General features: G+C 38.0%; 1 protein-coding gene and 1 long non-coding RNA gene across 48 annotated transcripts in view; one reads left to right on the top strand and one right to left on the bottom strand.

Annotated features, from left to right (window-relative positions):
- The window catches only part of SGIP1 (SH3GL interacting endocytic adaptor 1), a 214,522-nt gene that overhangs the window by 115,766 nt on the left and 82,685 nt on the right, over positions 1 to 16,071 (bottom strand). For all 47 annotated transcript variants that reach the window (XM_035251786.3, XM_054236389.2, XM_054236390.2 and 44 more), the window contains one exon: positions 2,731 to 2,794. In XM_035251786.3, the coding sequence (XP_035107677.1) occupies positions 2,731 to 2,794 (64 nt within the window). The remainder of the gene's footprint in view (positions 1 to 2,730; positions 2,795 to 16,071) is intronic.
- Positions 1,970 to 13,352, top strand: LOC118142973 (uncharacterized). Its single transcript, XR_004726972.3, has 3 exons — positions 1,970 to 2,107; positions 11,049 to 11,159; positions 13,218 to 13,352. It is a non-coding gene; the product is annotated as an uncharacterized LOC118142973 (long non-coding RNA).

The raw sequence follows: 16,071 nt of genomic DNA, 5'->3' as shown, positions 1-16,071 counted from the left end.
TTTGCATCAACAAGGCTTCAATGATCGCAGACAAACACCAGCATTTACTAAAGCTGAAGGGACAGCAAATTGCTAGAGCACTTTCCCAACCCCTTTGCATTTATCCTGATTTCTTTTCCAAGAATGATATGTGATCCAATTAGAGAGTTAATGAAAGCATTAGGGAGTTCATAAAAAGCAAAGGCTTATATTAAACATACTAAACAGCTTGTCCTTTGACCATAGGTGGTAAGATGGTGGAACCAGCTTACATCTATTTTGCTACCATGTAAGTAATTTGGGACTCTCAAATGATAAGAAGTTAAGGAAGGATACTTAGGATTCCATAAACAAATGTCTCGTTAGAGTGCATCAGATAGCCGTGAGGAATAACTCAGTTATTTTCGTAGCTTTAGAAACAGTGATGGAAGAGCAGTGCTTTGGCCATGTGTAAATTAGTTCAGCCTGCCCTGGAGAGGTTGTTCAACCTCTTTTCTCTCTCAGGAGACTTTTTTCCTTTCTAACTTTCCTCACATGCCAGAAATCCCTGGTGCAGTCAGTTACAGACATTGTCTTCATTCAGAAATGGATTTGGTTTCTGTTATTGATGTTCTCCTGAGATCCATTGAGTAGCGTCCCCCACAACACCTGGCACATTGCAGGTGGTCACTATATGAGCCTATAATGCCTTCCCTTATACGACTCCTACAGCGTCTGGCCCTTTAGGAAAATTAGATTCCATCTGTGTAAATTTCTTTGTTGTTGTTTACAGGGGTGGAAACTGAGGCCCAGCAAAGAAAAGGGTAATTTCTAAAGCCATGGAGTTCTGGCGGTGCTGGGACTACAGCCCGATCTTCTCAGCTAGTGAAGGCACTATCCTATAGTCTGGGTGGCAAATATTTAGAAAATGGCAAACTTCTTAAGAAACAATGTAAATTGTATAATCCTCAGAAAAATATTCCTAACTTAATTATTGAGAAAAATTTGCAGGACAACAGTAATTTCCACACTATTCCAGCAAATGTAATTTCCATGAAATAAATAGTTACAAAAGATAATGCACAAAGAAAATATAAGAACTTAACATTTGGCATCTAGACAAAAATAACATTGCTCCCCCAAACCTTTATACTCTTTGGCTTAAAACTTTCAAGGTTTCAAGGTGGCCCACTGCCTATGGAAGTAGCCCACACACCTCAGCCTGCTACTTAAGGCCCTTTCCATCTGGTACTGGTCTCCTTTCCAGCCTTGCCTTCCATTGTCACCTTTACCTGTAACCCCCAAGTAGACAAACTGCCTATTTTGTCTTGTCGGTATATGCCTGGTGGACTATTCTATTTTTCTGCTTTTGCTTTTGTTGTTTCCTTTGCATGAAATATACATCCTCATCTTCTTGAAGGCCAAGCTCAAGTCTCCTCCCTCCCTGAAGGGTCACTGATCATCAGTCCAAATATGAGCTTTCTGATCCTGAAATTCCCATGAAATCCCATCTTAGTTGCTTGTAAGGAACTTACCACGTATTAATTTGTATCAGAAATAAGAAAAGTACCAGCAGCTGCCATTTTCTGAGCATTTACTAAGTATTAGGTACCATATTAGGCATTTCAAATATGTTACCATATTAGTTGTATAAATAATACTTTAATTTGTGTAGTAGATACTTTATCTCATGAATCATAAACTCTCAAAGGACAAGGGTCCAGGGAAATACTTAGCATCTTGTGATAAAATTTAGGCATGATAAAAATATACCGAATGAAAAGCTAAAGGTGAGAATGTGGCTTTCTTGATTTTCACCTGTACCCAAACAACTATTGCTTTTCCCATTTTCTAACTTTCTTTCAGAGATTCTAGCCAAATGAAGGGTATAATGTTCTCAATTCTGACATACAAGAAACTACACCAGATCTGCATTTCCACCTGGTCACAACCACCTGTAGCTGGATGGTTGTGCTCTCCTTACACTGGTCTTGTACTGGAGTCTCAAGTTCCTGGCCAGTGGACTTCACGTATTTAAGTTACCTGCTTGGCTCCAAAAGGCAACTGAGATTTTGTGTCAGAGCCAAATACTTCTGCAGGAGAATTCAAGATGGTCAAATAAGTGGAAGGAAGTTAGAGGAAAAAGAAGGTATGTCATTGGACATTTTCGGGGTCTATCAGTGTCTGTGGGCAATTAATTCCCTTGAATATGATCATTTACACATATAAAAGCACCCCCATAGTTGTTTCTGGCATTTGTTTCTTGTTCGCCAAATAGTCAATCATTCCTGAATTCTGTTGATTTACAATTCAGCTTGTACAAAATCTCGGCATCTCAGGTAAGAGCTTTGAGATGTTCTCTAGTCTACATTTCTGTTTCTGGCTGGCTCTAATCTATCCAAACAGGTGTTTTGTTGTTTCTTTAGTTCAGATCGTAGGGTCAACCCTATATGTGGAAATGAATCTTTTTATCCTTCACAAAAGTAACAGTCACATTTTCTGCCTCCTGAGACTGCTGGGAAGTATGACGATCCAAAGAAAAAAGAAAGAAAGAAATATGATAAAAAAAAAACTGAACACTTGAAAATTTTTTACCATTTTGGTATAAATCTAAAAACTGTTTATATTGAATAGTTACAATTTACTCAGAAATGGGGAAAGCAAATAGTATACAATATCCGAGAAAACCGTGCGACAATCTTATACTGACTGTGACGAAGCATCTGTTATGCAAATAGCTTCTTTGAGGGGGCAAACTCCTAAAGTACTTACGTAGAATCAGTGTCCTTTTCTTTCTTCCGTATTCCAAAGGCCTTCCTTGTACGTTTTTTCAATCCTGTGGGAAAACAGCAGAAGGTCAAAAACTCAGCAACATTCAAGTGAACATATTTGAAAGTTGTAATACACCATTTAGACTTTAATGTTCAAAAAGCAATGATGTTTCTTAAGTTCTATGTATAGCTATGTGTGTTTGCATGTGCATAGGATTCATTATTACATTTTTTCAATAGATATTTATCAAGGACTTCACACTATAAATTCTTAGCATATAAGCAACATAAGGATGCATGGGTACAGAAAAGATGGCAAGTTTTTTCTTAGACTACTGTTATTCATCACCCAAACTGGGGTTCTGCCAAGAAGCCAAATCACAGATTTAGAAGAATAGTCATTTTCAGGTTAGACATATTCTTTGGACTGAGATAATGCCAAGATACAGATCATGTGACCCATACCAAGAGAATTGCACAGATATGACACATCTTTGTGTCCCTCAGTCCCATCTTATCTTTTACTACTTCCTCCAATCTGTGTCCGCACTGAATTATTAACCATACTCTGAACACACCCCACCATTTGCACTCTTGTATCTCTTTCTCTCATGTGTGGTCCTTTCTTGTGGTTGAAATGCTTTCCCTATTTTGTGGACATTTGGAATTTCAACTCATCCCTTAAAGCCCAGGCTAAATGCCATTCCTTCTGTAGGGCCTCTCAAACCTAGAAGCATAAGACACTGACTATTCTGTGCTCCCCTCACAATGTTGCTCTTATATGTATTATGATATATCATCTATATAGTACCACCTATTCCTTCCTATGTCAATTGCCCTAGTAGGCTGAGATCCTTTCTCGAGCTAAGGCCAAGGCTCCCTCATTTATAAGTCCAGATAATATTCGTGATTTAAAATATCTTCCAGGATGCAGCATTCAAACAGCACTGACTAAGAAAGCCCTTTTCTTCCATCCTGACAAGCCAAGTCCAGTCTTGCTTCTTCTGTACTTATCTGTCAAGGCTGTTTGGGTTTCCCATCACCCACATGTTCCATAGTTACAGATATGGCTTGTGCGTCTGTTAGTATTATTCAAATATACTAAATGCTTATATATTCAAACCTTATTGTTATTGGTGGTTTGGAAAGTCTTCTTGAGAAAATGGATATGAGAGTCACTGGTATTTCAGATTTGTTTGGCACTACCAGGTGGAACAAAGGGAAAAACAATGACAGAATCAGTGAGTTGATGAAACGTTCTTCCAAAACATGTGAGTCAGCCCAAACCACTCAGATTATCTGAGTCATTCATTATCTGCCTCTTAGGATACTACTGAAATACAGCCTTCAAAATGTCTTTGTTCTGCCTAATTTTGCATTTTAATAGTCACCCATTTAAGACATTTCTTTAAAATGTCAATTTAAAAAAAACTCCTCCCACATAAAACTACCCACCCATAATATTTAGAAACACCTTCTCCCCTTTTATTTTTAATTTTGTTTATTAAAAACATCTTTCTCACCTCTAATTGTCTTATTCTGTTGTAAGGACAAAATATCATAGTTATATAATCATCAGTCTCTCCCTACAATTTTCTGTGGGTTTCAAGTCTCCTAATTGGCTTCTTTTTGCCTCTGATTTAGCTTTGAGTTTACAATGAATGCCATACTCAGCAGCCACTACTGGTTTTTACAGGACTATAAAACTAATGCTATCATCCTTATGTTTTCAAGTGTTTTATTTCCTGTAACTTGACCTATGAGATAAGAGATAGCATGCCTTACCAAATATATCAGAAAATACCCACACATTCCAATACTCTTTGTATTAAATTGGTAACAGAATAGGCAATAGTAGTTTTCCACAGACCCTGTCCTGGTTTTGACCACCAAGTTTGGATAATAGCCAACATGAACTAGGTCATGAACATCATGAGTTGTCTACTTTCTAGTGAAAAATGCACTGAATCAGGAGCCAGGAGGCAGAGTCCATTCCTAGCATCAGTTCTAATTGTGTAGCTTAATACAAGCTACATTCTCTTTATGTTTCAACCTCTCAAATTATAACAGATCGGCCAATGACAAGAGATAAAATAATTTGCACACCTTCACAAAATGCCATGTCAATATCTGTAGTATCACTGTGGTGATTTTCTTTCACTGAAAATCATGCTTTGAACACATGAAATACACTTATACATGGAATATGAATAGAAATACACCAAATGTGAAATTCTAGAAAAAAAAATCCCCTAATCAAATTGTTGAATAAGAAAAAAAAAAAAAAAAACTGTTGGGCTGGGCTCAGTGGCTCATGCTTATAATCCCAGCACTTTGGGAGGCTGAGGCAGGTGGATCACTTGAGGTCAGGAGTTCAAGACCGGCCTGGCCAATATGGTGAAAAATCTATCCTTACTAAAAATACAAAAATTTAGCCAGGCATGGTGGCACATGCCTGTAGTCCCTGCTATTTGGGAGGTTGAGGTGGAAGAATCACTTGAACCCAGCAGGCAGAGGTTGTAGTGAGCCAAGATGGTGCCATTGCACTCCAGCTTGGGTGACAGGGTGAGACTTCATCTCAAAAAAAAAAACATTAAGAATGTTTTACTTCTTTGAAAGTGAAAAGGCTTAAGAAGTTTACAAAAAATGTGAGGAAAACTGAAAGACTAAAGCAAATGAATTTATGAAAGTAAGTTATTCATATCTTAATGAATCTTTTAGATGATCCAAGGAGAAAGCAATCATACCAACTGCGTTAAAAGTGAGTAAAGACAGGTGTGCTCATGCCTTATGAGAATTTATCAAAAAATATTGAAACTCTTCAATAGAGAGCAACAGTGGTCAAGGATCTTATAGGAACAACAAATTTAAGACACTATGTTCAATAATCTGGTAAGTTTTAAAAACACTGTATCCAGTGATTTTCTACTTCAGGTAGTTATGATTATAGTATAATTTATATCTGGAGTGGAGGATAAATCTTCATCAACTATTCTTTACCAAAAATGGGAGAGCAAACTAAGTGTCCTTTAAGAAATGTGGTGACTCTTCTCTTGCCAATATCAAAACAAAGACATCTAAAGGGAAATAATTTTACTATCTTGATAATCTGGGGTTAGAATGGTTCCCTCCCAAGCTATGGAATTGAGAACACTTTCCTATGTAGATCTAAAACTGCCATCACACATAATTGTCAGATTCACCAGGGTTGAAATGAAGAAAAAAATGCTAAGGGCGGCAAGAGGGAAAGGTCAGTTACCCACAAAGAGAAGCCCATCAGACTCATAGCAGATCTCTCGGCAGAAACCCTACGAGCTAGAAGAGACTGGGGGCCAATATTCAACATCCTAAAATAAAAGAATTTTCAACTCGGAATTTCATATCCAGCCAATGTAAGCTTCGTAAGCGAAGGAGAAGTAAGATCCTTTATGGACAAGTAACTGCTAAGAGATTTCATTACACCAGGCCTGCCCTACAAGAGCTCCTGAAGGAAGCACTAAACATGGAAAGGAACAACCAGTACCAGCCACTGCAAAAACATACCAAACTTTAAAGACCATCGACACTATGAAGAAATGGCATCAACTAATGGGCAAAACAACCAGCTAGCATCAAAACGGCAGGATCAAATTCACACATAAAAATAGCAATCTTAAATGTAAATGGGCTAAATGCCCCAATCAAAAGACACAGGCTGGCAAATTGGATAAAAAGTCAAGCTCCATCCATGTGCTGTATTCAGGAAACCCATTTCACATGCAAAGACACACATAGGCTCAAAATAAAGGGATGGAGGAAGATTTACCAAGGAAATGAGGAGAGAAACAAAAAAGAGCAGGGGTTGCTTTTTTATCCTAGTCTCTGATAAAACAGACTTTAAACCAACAAAGATTAAAAGAGACAAAAAAGGGCATTACATAATGGTAAAGGAATTAATGCAACAAGAAGAGGTAACTATCCTAAGTATATATGCACCCAACACAGGAGCACCCAGATATGTAAAGCAATTTCTTAATGACCTACAAAGAGACTTAGACTCTGACACAATAATAGTGGGAGACTTCAACACCGTACTGTCAATACTAGACAGATCAACAAGACAGAAAATTCAAAAGGATATCCAGGACTTGAACTCAGATCTGGACCAAGTGAACCTAATAGACATATACAGAACTCTCCATCCCAAATCCACAGAATATCATTCTTCTCAGAATCATGTCACTCTTATTCTAAAATTGACCACATAATTGGAAGTAAAACACTCCTCAGCAAATGCAAAAGAACAGAAATCATAACAACCAGTCTCTCAGACCACAGTGCAATCAAATTAGAACTCAGGATTAAGAAACTCACTCAAAACCGCAGAATTACATGGAAACTAAACAACCTGCTCCTGAATGACTACTGGATAAATAATGAAATGAAGGCAGAAATAAAGATCTTCAAAACCTATCAGAATGAAGACACAACATACCAGAATTTCTAGGACACATTTAAAGCAGTGTCTAGAGGGAAATTTATAGCACTAAATACCTACAAGAGAAGTGAGGAAAGATCTAAAATTGACACACTAACATCACGATTAAAAGAATTAGAGGAGCAAGATCAAACAAATTCAAAAGCTAGGAGAAGGTGAGAAATAACTAAGACCAAACAGAACTGAAGGAGAGAGAGACCCAAGAAACCCTTCAACAAAATCAATAAATCCAGGAGTTGGTTCTTTGAAAAGATCAACAAAATACATAGACTGCTAGCCAGACTAATAAAAAAGAGAAGAAAGAAGATTCTAATAGATGCAGTAAAAAATGATAAAGGGATATCACCACTGATCCCACAGAAATACAAACTACCATCAGAGATTACTGCAAACACATCTATGCAAATAAATCAGTAATTCTAGAAGAAATAGATAAATTCCTGGATATTCACACTTTCCCAAGACTAAACCAGGAAGAAATTGAATTCCTGAATAGACCAATAACAAGGTCTGAAGTTGAGGCAGCAATTAATAGCCTACCAAACAAAAAAAGTCCTGGACAAGACAGGTTCACAGCCGAATTCTACCAGAGGTACAAAGAGGAGCTGGTATCATTTCTTCTGAAACTATTCCAAACAATACAAAAAGAGGAAACCCTCTGTAACTCATTTTATGAGATCAACATCATCCTGATACCAAAAATTGGCAGAGATGCAACTAAAAAACAAAATTTCAGGCCACTATCCATGACGAAAATAGATGCAAAAATCTTCAATAAAGTACTGGCAAACTGAATGCAACAGCACATCAAAACTTATCCATCATGATCAAGTCAGCTTCATTCCAGGGATCCAAGGCTGGTTCAACATCTGCAAATCTATAAATGTAAACCACCACATAAACAGAACCAATGACAAAAACCACATGATTATCTCAATAGATGCAGAGAAGGAGGCCTTTGACAAAATTCAATAGTCCTTTATGCTAAAAACTCTCAATAAACTGGGTATTGATGGATCGTATCTCAAAATAATAAGAACTATTTATGACAAACCGACAGCTAATATCTTACTGAATAGGCAAAAACTGGAAGCATTCCCTTTGAAAACTGGCACAAGACAAGGATGCCCTCTCTCACCATTCCTATTCAACATAGTATTGGAAGTTCTGGCTAGGGACATCTGGCAAGAGAAAGAAATAAATGGTATTCAGTCTGGAAGAGAAGACCTCAAATTGTCCCTGTTTGCAGATGACATGATTGTATATTTAGAAAACCCCATCATCTCAGCCCAAAATCTCCTTAAGCTGATAAACAACTTCAACAAAGTCTCAGGATACAAAATCAATGTGCAAAAATCACAAGCATTCCTATACACCAATAGTAAACAGAGAGCCAAATCATAAGTGAACTCCCATGCACAATTGCTACAAAGAGAATAAAACACCTAGGAATACAACTAACAAGGGATGTGAAGGACTTCTTCAAGGAGAACTACAAACCACTGCTCAAGGAAATAAGAGAGGACACAAACAGATGGAAAAACATTCTATGCTTATGGTTAGGAAGAATCAATATCATGAAAATGGCCACACTGCCCAAAGTAATTTATAGATTCAAAGCTACCCCCATCAAGCTACCAATGACTTTCTTCACAAAATTGGAAAAACCACCTTAAACTTCATATGGAACCAAAAAAAGAGCCCACATAGCCAAGACAATCCTAAGCAAAAAACAAAAACAAAAAAAAATACAAACAAAGCTGGAGGCATCACACTATCTGACTTAAAATTATACTACAAGGCTACTGTAATCAAAACAGCTGGTACTGGTACCAAAATAGAGATATAGACCAATGGAACAGAACAGAGGCCTCAGAAAGAATGCCACACAACTACAACCATCTGATCTTTGACAAACCTGACAAAAACAAGTAGTGGGGAAAGATTCCCTTTTTAATAAATGGTGTTGGGAAAGCTGGCTAACCATGTGCAGAAAGCTGAAACTGGATCCCTTCCATATACCTTATACAAAAATTAACTCTAGATGGATTAAAGATTTAAACAGGAGGCCTAACACCATAAAAACTCTAGAAGGAAACCTAGGCAGTACCATTCAGGACAGAGGCATGGGCAAGGACTTCATGACTAAAACACCAAAAGCAATTACAACAAAAGCCAAAATAGACAAATGGGGTCTAATTAAACATAAGAGCTTCTGCACAGCAAAAGAAACTATCAATAGAGTGAAATGGCAACCAACAGAATGGGAAAAAATTTTTATAATCTACGCATCTGACAAAGGGCTAATATCCAGAATCTACAGAGAACTTAAATTTACAAGAAAAAAACAAACCCCATCAAAAAGTGGACAAAGAATATGAACAGATACTTTCCTAAGAAGACATTTATGCAGCCAACAAACATATGAAAAAATGCTCATCACTGGTCATTAGAGAAATGCAAACCAAAACCACATTGAGATCTCATCTCACACAAGTTAGAATGGCAATAATTAAAAAATTAGGAGACAACAGCTGCTGGAGAGGATGTGGATAAATAGGAACACTTTTACACTGTTGATGGGAATGTAAATTAGTTCAACCATCGTGGAAACCAGCGTGGCAATTCCTCAAGGATCTAGAAATAGAAATATTATTTGACCCAGCAATCCCATTACTGGGTATATACCCAAAGGATTAGAAATCATTCTATTATAAAGACATATGTACATGTATGTTTATTGTGGCACTGTTCACAACAGCAAAGGCTTGGATCCAACCCAAATGGCCATCAATGATAGACTGGATAAAGAAAATGTGGCACATATACACCATGGAATACTATGCAGCCATAAAAATGGATGAGTTCATGGCCTTTGCAGGGACATGGATGAATCTGGAAACCATCATTCTCAGCAAACTGACAAAAGAACAGAAAACCAAACACCGCATGTTCTCACTCATAAGTGGGTGTTAAACAATGAGAACACCCAGTCACAGGGAGAGGAACATCACACACCGGGGCCTTGAGGGTGGGGTGCTAGGGGAGGAATAGCAGTGGGTGGGAGGATTGGGGAGAGATAGCATTAGGAGAAACACCTAATGTAGATGATGGGGCAAAGGATGCAGCAAACAAACATGGCACACGTATACCTATGTAACAAACCTATACAATCTGTACATGTACCCCAGAACTTAAAGTATAATAAATAAATTTAAAATAAAATAAAACTGCCATCATTCATCAGCCACACTGGGAATCTGCCTGTGCCTCTAACATATCCACTGAATTCAGATTCCTTTAGCTGCTTTCGGTGTGTGGGAGACAACCACACACCAAAAAGATTAAATATTGAGTGATTTTTAAGAGGTTGAAAACTAGACAGCCTGGTTGTAATGTTACCAGATAAATACCATCAATATCTTACCAGATAAGATAAATAAAGCAACAGAGGTAGAAGTCGAGGATAGTGACAAGGTCAAAAGATAGAGTGGGAAGGTGCTTTGTCTTTGTAACAATACCAGCTACCATTGCGGAGGTCCTACCTATTGCTCAGGCAGTGGTTGCATATGTTGCCTCATTTAAATCTCTTACGAACTTTGTGAAAAAGTAGGTGGTGTTTTTCCCTAAAGTAGTGAGCCTGAGAGTTTTCCTGAGTTAGGTTTTATTATCTTCATCCCCAGTGAGGAAATTGGAGGCTACTCTTACTCCAGTAATCCCCAGAATGTTGGGGTTCTTCAGGGCTTTGTCCTAGGTACTTCTATATCCTTTTCTGAGGGCGATTTCATCCACTCACATGGTTTCATTCATCATATGTATGCAGATAAATCTTGAATTTACAGGTGAGGCCCAGCACAATCTCATGAGCTTCTGAATATAAAGTACATTTCATACTCAGACTCCTACAGTGACACCGGATTTCTTCAAAAGCCTTCAGACTCTACTTATAATAGGTATGTAATAAAAGTTGTGAAGATATGCCCAATAATTTAGTTTCTAATTATTTTCTGAATAAAATTCATTTTAAAATGAAATAATTCTCCATCAACAGATAAATGGATAAGCAAATTGTGGCCTAGCTGTATGATGGAATACTATTCAGCCATAAAAAGCAATAAAGTACTGATATAGGCTACAATGTGAATGAACCTTGAAAATGTTATGCAAAATGAAGGAAGCCAAATGCAAAGAGCCACATATTGGGTGATTTCATTTGTATGAAATTTCCAGAGTAGGCTAATTCATTAATACAGAAAGCAGATCAGAGGTTGAGAGAGGCTGAGTGGAGAGAGAAAGGGGAGTGGCTGCTTAATGGGTACTGGATTTCTTTTTGTGGTGATATCAAGTTCTGGAACTTGATTGGTGTCATGACACTGAGAATGTACTAAATGCCACTGAGTTTTACACTCAAAAATGCCAAAATGGGAAATTTTATCTTGGATGTGTTTTACCATGATACAAAAGAAATAGAATCATTCAAACTAGATTATTCTGTGACAAGGGGGGACAAGGATGGGAACAGTGGGAAAGAAAAGAAAGAAACAAGGCAGATTTGCTTAAAAGTTTGTGCACATGTTATTGCTTTTGTTTTGTTTTTGCCAAAGTTGTCAAATATTTAGTAAAGAAATCAATACAGTCACAAATTCCTGTTCATAGTGACCTTCACTTTCAAGAAAGTAATATTTCCATGAGAATTTACAACAGGACATCCAGCTTTTCTCACTCATGTATCAGATATTTGCAAAAAGCTTTTCATAAGCAAGTGCATTTTGTCATGATGCTTGCTTCTTTGATCTGTTCTTCTAAAATCACAACATTATATAAATCCTACTAGACGGTGAACTCCATGAAGTCAGCAGCTCCATCTATGTAGGCACCTTGTTTATTTTCACCTCTCCACGTCGCATGAATAGAACATTCTTTAAAATCACTGGCTCAACTGTATAAAAGAGAGGCAATATTTCTCAATCGTCTTTTCAAACTGCAAATAAAGCCCCACTGCAAGCTTATAAAGGCAGTTTGCTAGGGCAAAACCTCAATTTTAAAATGAAATAGAAAAATGTGCATTGCCCATAGAAAGGATGAATAATGTTTCATGAAACTCTTGGCCAAATTGGATGATGATGTAAAATACATTTCTTATGTGATATGGTTTGGCTCTATATCCCCACTCGAATCTCATCTGGAATTGTAATCCCCATGTGTCGAGGGAGGGCCTAGTGGGAGGTGATTGGATCATGGGGGCAATTTCCCTTATGCTAGGGAGGGAGTTCTGAGGAGAGCCGATGCTTTAAGGGTGGCACACCCCCAACTCCTTTCTCTCTCTCTCATGCTACCATGTAAGACATGCCTTGCTTCCCCTTTGCCTTCCACCGTAATTGTAAGTTTCTTGAGGCCTCCCCAGCCATGTGGAACTGTGAGTCAATTAAATCCCCTTTCTCTACAAAGCACCCAGTCTTGGTATCTCTGTAGCAGTGTCTGAATGAGCTACTGCATCATGATAAGCTGTAGGTCAAAAATAGTTTGAAAGTCATTTATTAAAAATACCTTTTTTAAAAAAACCCTTTTAATTTGAAACAAAAATTAGTGTGTTTTCTGGTGTTTTTCTCTGAAGCTTCCCTAAACTAACTAAAAATACTCCCACAAAGTACCTTAGAATTTCCTGGCTTTAAGAGTATATAGACCTTCAGGAGAAGAAGAAACAATACAGCTAAATAAATAAACCATCTCTAACCAGTTTCTTTTCTCCTGAGCACAACTGATAGGGATTGTAGGAATTCATTAAGCAAACATCAAATTTTGAATCTGAGCCACCTTTAAATGTTACACTGAAAGGAGAATTGTTTGGAGGAAACCTTCAGAAAGGAAACGTGGACTCTATACTAATTTTGGGTAAAACATCCAAGTCTGATACTCCAAAGAACCTATAGAGTTTTTGCTTGTTTAGTTTTATTTCTATTTTATTTTATTTTAAAAACACACCTGAAATATTTTTCTCCCTAAAAATGAAGATGGTTTCTGTAGATCACCAAGTGGAGGTAACACTCCTGGAGCTGAGACCTAAACAGAAGACACCGAGGTGTTTGCATTCTGTAGGCAGAAGCTGAAGACCAGACACAAGAGGCTACCGGCCTTAACCTGCGACGCTGTCCCCTAGAAGTGTAAGTGGAAAGTCCTGCCAATAACCGCTCCTTTCTCTTGTCCTGGATTCCTACCATTCCATTGCTAGCTGCTAACAGAATAACGTGGAGAGGCCAAATGTAGAATGCTCACCGCCCTATCAGCCTCTTAGCAGAAATGGGCTTATCACCCAAGTTAACTTAAAGGACTTCGGTAGGAAGAGAGGTGGGGCAGATACAACCCAGAGGAGAAGAGCCAAACACAAAGCCAGGTTCTGACACTGGAGCCGGGGGAGCCTGCGGGAGAGGGCGTTCTGTCTTTGAAAGCCTTTCTTTTTTGCCCACCTTTCTTACTCACCTCATACTCTTGCTACACATTGCTTTTTCTTCTAGCTCTTTATTGTGAGGTTAGAACCTCCATATACATAGACTGCCTTTAAAATCGTTGAAAAGGCACGACTTTTGGAGATCATGTTCCTGGGGTGCACTTGCTTCCCATCCCTCACTGTGCTTTTAAAAAGAGCTTGGACAAGGCAAGGACTATGTACAAAGCCAGCTCTAGGAGTAAACTAGAGCTCTGGAGAAGAAAAGGAGCTTTAGGAAGAGGAGGTGTGTTGGCAATGACCACTCTTTAGGATCAATATGTAGAACTCTGTTAATAGTGGAATGCAATCCATTTCTCACATATCTCCCCAGAAGCATGCAAATGCACACTTCCAAAAACTGAAGTAGGGTGACAGAGTAGAAGGGAGCAAAATATGTGGCCTTTCTCAGAACCCAAAGATCTGTGTTTAAAACCCAGTTTGACTACCTCCCAGCTGTCATTTGCAGCAACATTGATAGAGAATCTAAGAGGTAATGTGCTACTTTCCATATAAGATTCCTGTTCTCACAAGATCTGAAGTTTGGAGGGACAACCTTAATTCTCTCCCTGTAATCACTAGGAGTGAGGGAAAGGCAGCTCTTGTTAACTGAGACCCTTGCATGTGCCAGGTGCTGTGCCAAGCACTTTAATGCAGACTAATTCTTTCAGCAACCCCAGAAGTTATTCCTAACCCCTGTCTTTGGATTAATAAACAGAATCAAAGTGAGTTTCTCTTTCAAAGTCACTAAACAAATGAGTAACAAGACCAAGATGTTGAGCTAGGTCTGTTTGGCTCCATAGTCAAGCAACTTCTTACAGAGTGGTCATGGTGATGATTGCAGTATCTCGTGCACGGTAGACATGTCATCAGTTTGTTTAACAATTTCTTAAAATGCTGCTTAGTGTTTATATAATCATTTTTTGAAAACTAATGACTTTTTCTGATGTTTGCAATCTACCTTCCATTGGTGTCCAATTTTTTGACGTTTATTTGTGTATGTAGATGTATTAGGGAAGGAGGAGAAGGAGCCCCAAACTATACCAGATGGACAAATCTCAATACATAGGCCTTCGACCAGAGAGCAGAGACTCAGAGTGAGGGGTGTGCTAAGACCTCATTACATTTTAGGTGGAGAATGTGCACAATGATACATCAAAAACAATGTAGCCCAAAACATATATCATAAAAAAATTAATAGACATAATGTACTGAGTACTTGTGATGTTTCAGGAAACTTATCAGGAACTTTGTTATCTCAGCCCCAACCAATCTGATAAGATGGGAGCTATTATCATATTGATTCTATATCATGGTTCATAAGAAGCACCCAACACCAGGTTGCACAGGTGATAAATAGCAGATCACATTTTAAAACTCGCTCTGCCTGACTCCAGAGTCCAAGCTTCTTATGACTTGGAATATCTTTTGTTAGTCATCACAATTCATTTTATCCTCTTATTAAAAACAAAAAACAAGACTGTGATGTTTTTGAAAAGATGGAGAGCTAATTTTAGGCAAGTTAGGCTGCACATTTGTTATATATGAAGGCGATATTTTGCATGTTTAAATCTTTATACGCTGCCCAGTCAACATACAGGGACCCAGTAAATATTTGCTAAATGGATTATTTCTGTAATAAATATGAATTTTCAGCTCGAGTCTTCATTAACTTGGAGGGTTACTCAAAGGTGAATCACATGAAATGGAATTACTTATTTTCTGCAGGAACCCAGGCCAAATATTTGGTCTCAGTAATAAAAAACAGGCAAATTTAATTGCCCTGGGCACAATGCCGCATATTGACAGCAACCCAGACTGGCTATATCTATTCATTATGATGCTCACTGTATTTCTGGCAGAAAAGATTAAGATGCTTTGTGTATCAGCTTTTCCTCTAGGTTTTAAATATAGTCACTGTAATCCAATTCAGATTCTTTGTCATCAGAAGTTCTTACAGAAAGACCTAAGACCAGTTTAGATGGAGGCCAGTCGGTCCAATGACTTTTTATGATATTTATGATTTCCCACACATAGACTACTGCCTAGGATATAAGAGATGTTTCACAAAGGCAAGTGCCAGGAAGTAGGAAAAGTACAGTTCAGTGTCTAGCAGTATCTGGTGCAAGGAAGTCACTCAGTAAATGTTTACAAGCTGTTCTACATATTTGCAATTCTAACCAAAATGAACTGTTCGAAGTTGGTCGGCATGTGGTTTTGGCCTGAATGCCTCACCTACATTTTTACTTACTTAAAGGAAATCCAGGTGATCTCTGTACTTAGTATGCACAAAACCTCTTTACAAGATGATACCTCATGATTCAGAGCTGAGTACCGAAACTTTTGGGAGAAATCTTAAGGACACACTCCGTTAGCCATAGACC

Source organism: Callithrix jacchus, chromosome 7 (assembly GCF_049354715.1).
Source record: "Callithrix jacchus isolate 240 chromosome 7, calJac240_pri, whole genome shotgun sequence".
Classification (NCBI taxonomy): Eukaryota; Metazoa; Chordata; class Mammalia; order Primates; family Cebidae; genus Callithrix; species Callithrix jacchus.
Note: the sequence above shows the minus strand (reverse complement) of the source record. Positions and strands in the feature narration are given on the sequence as shown.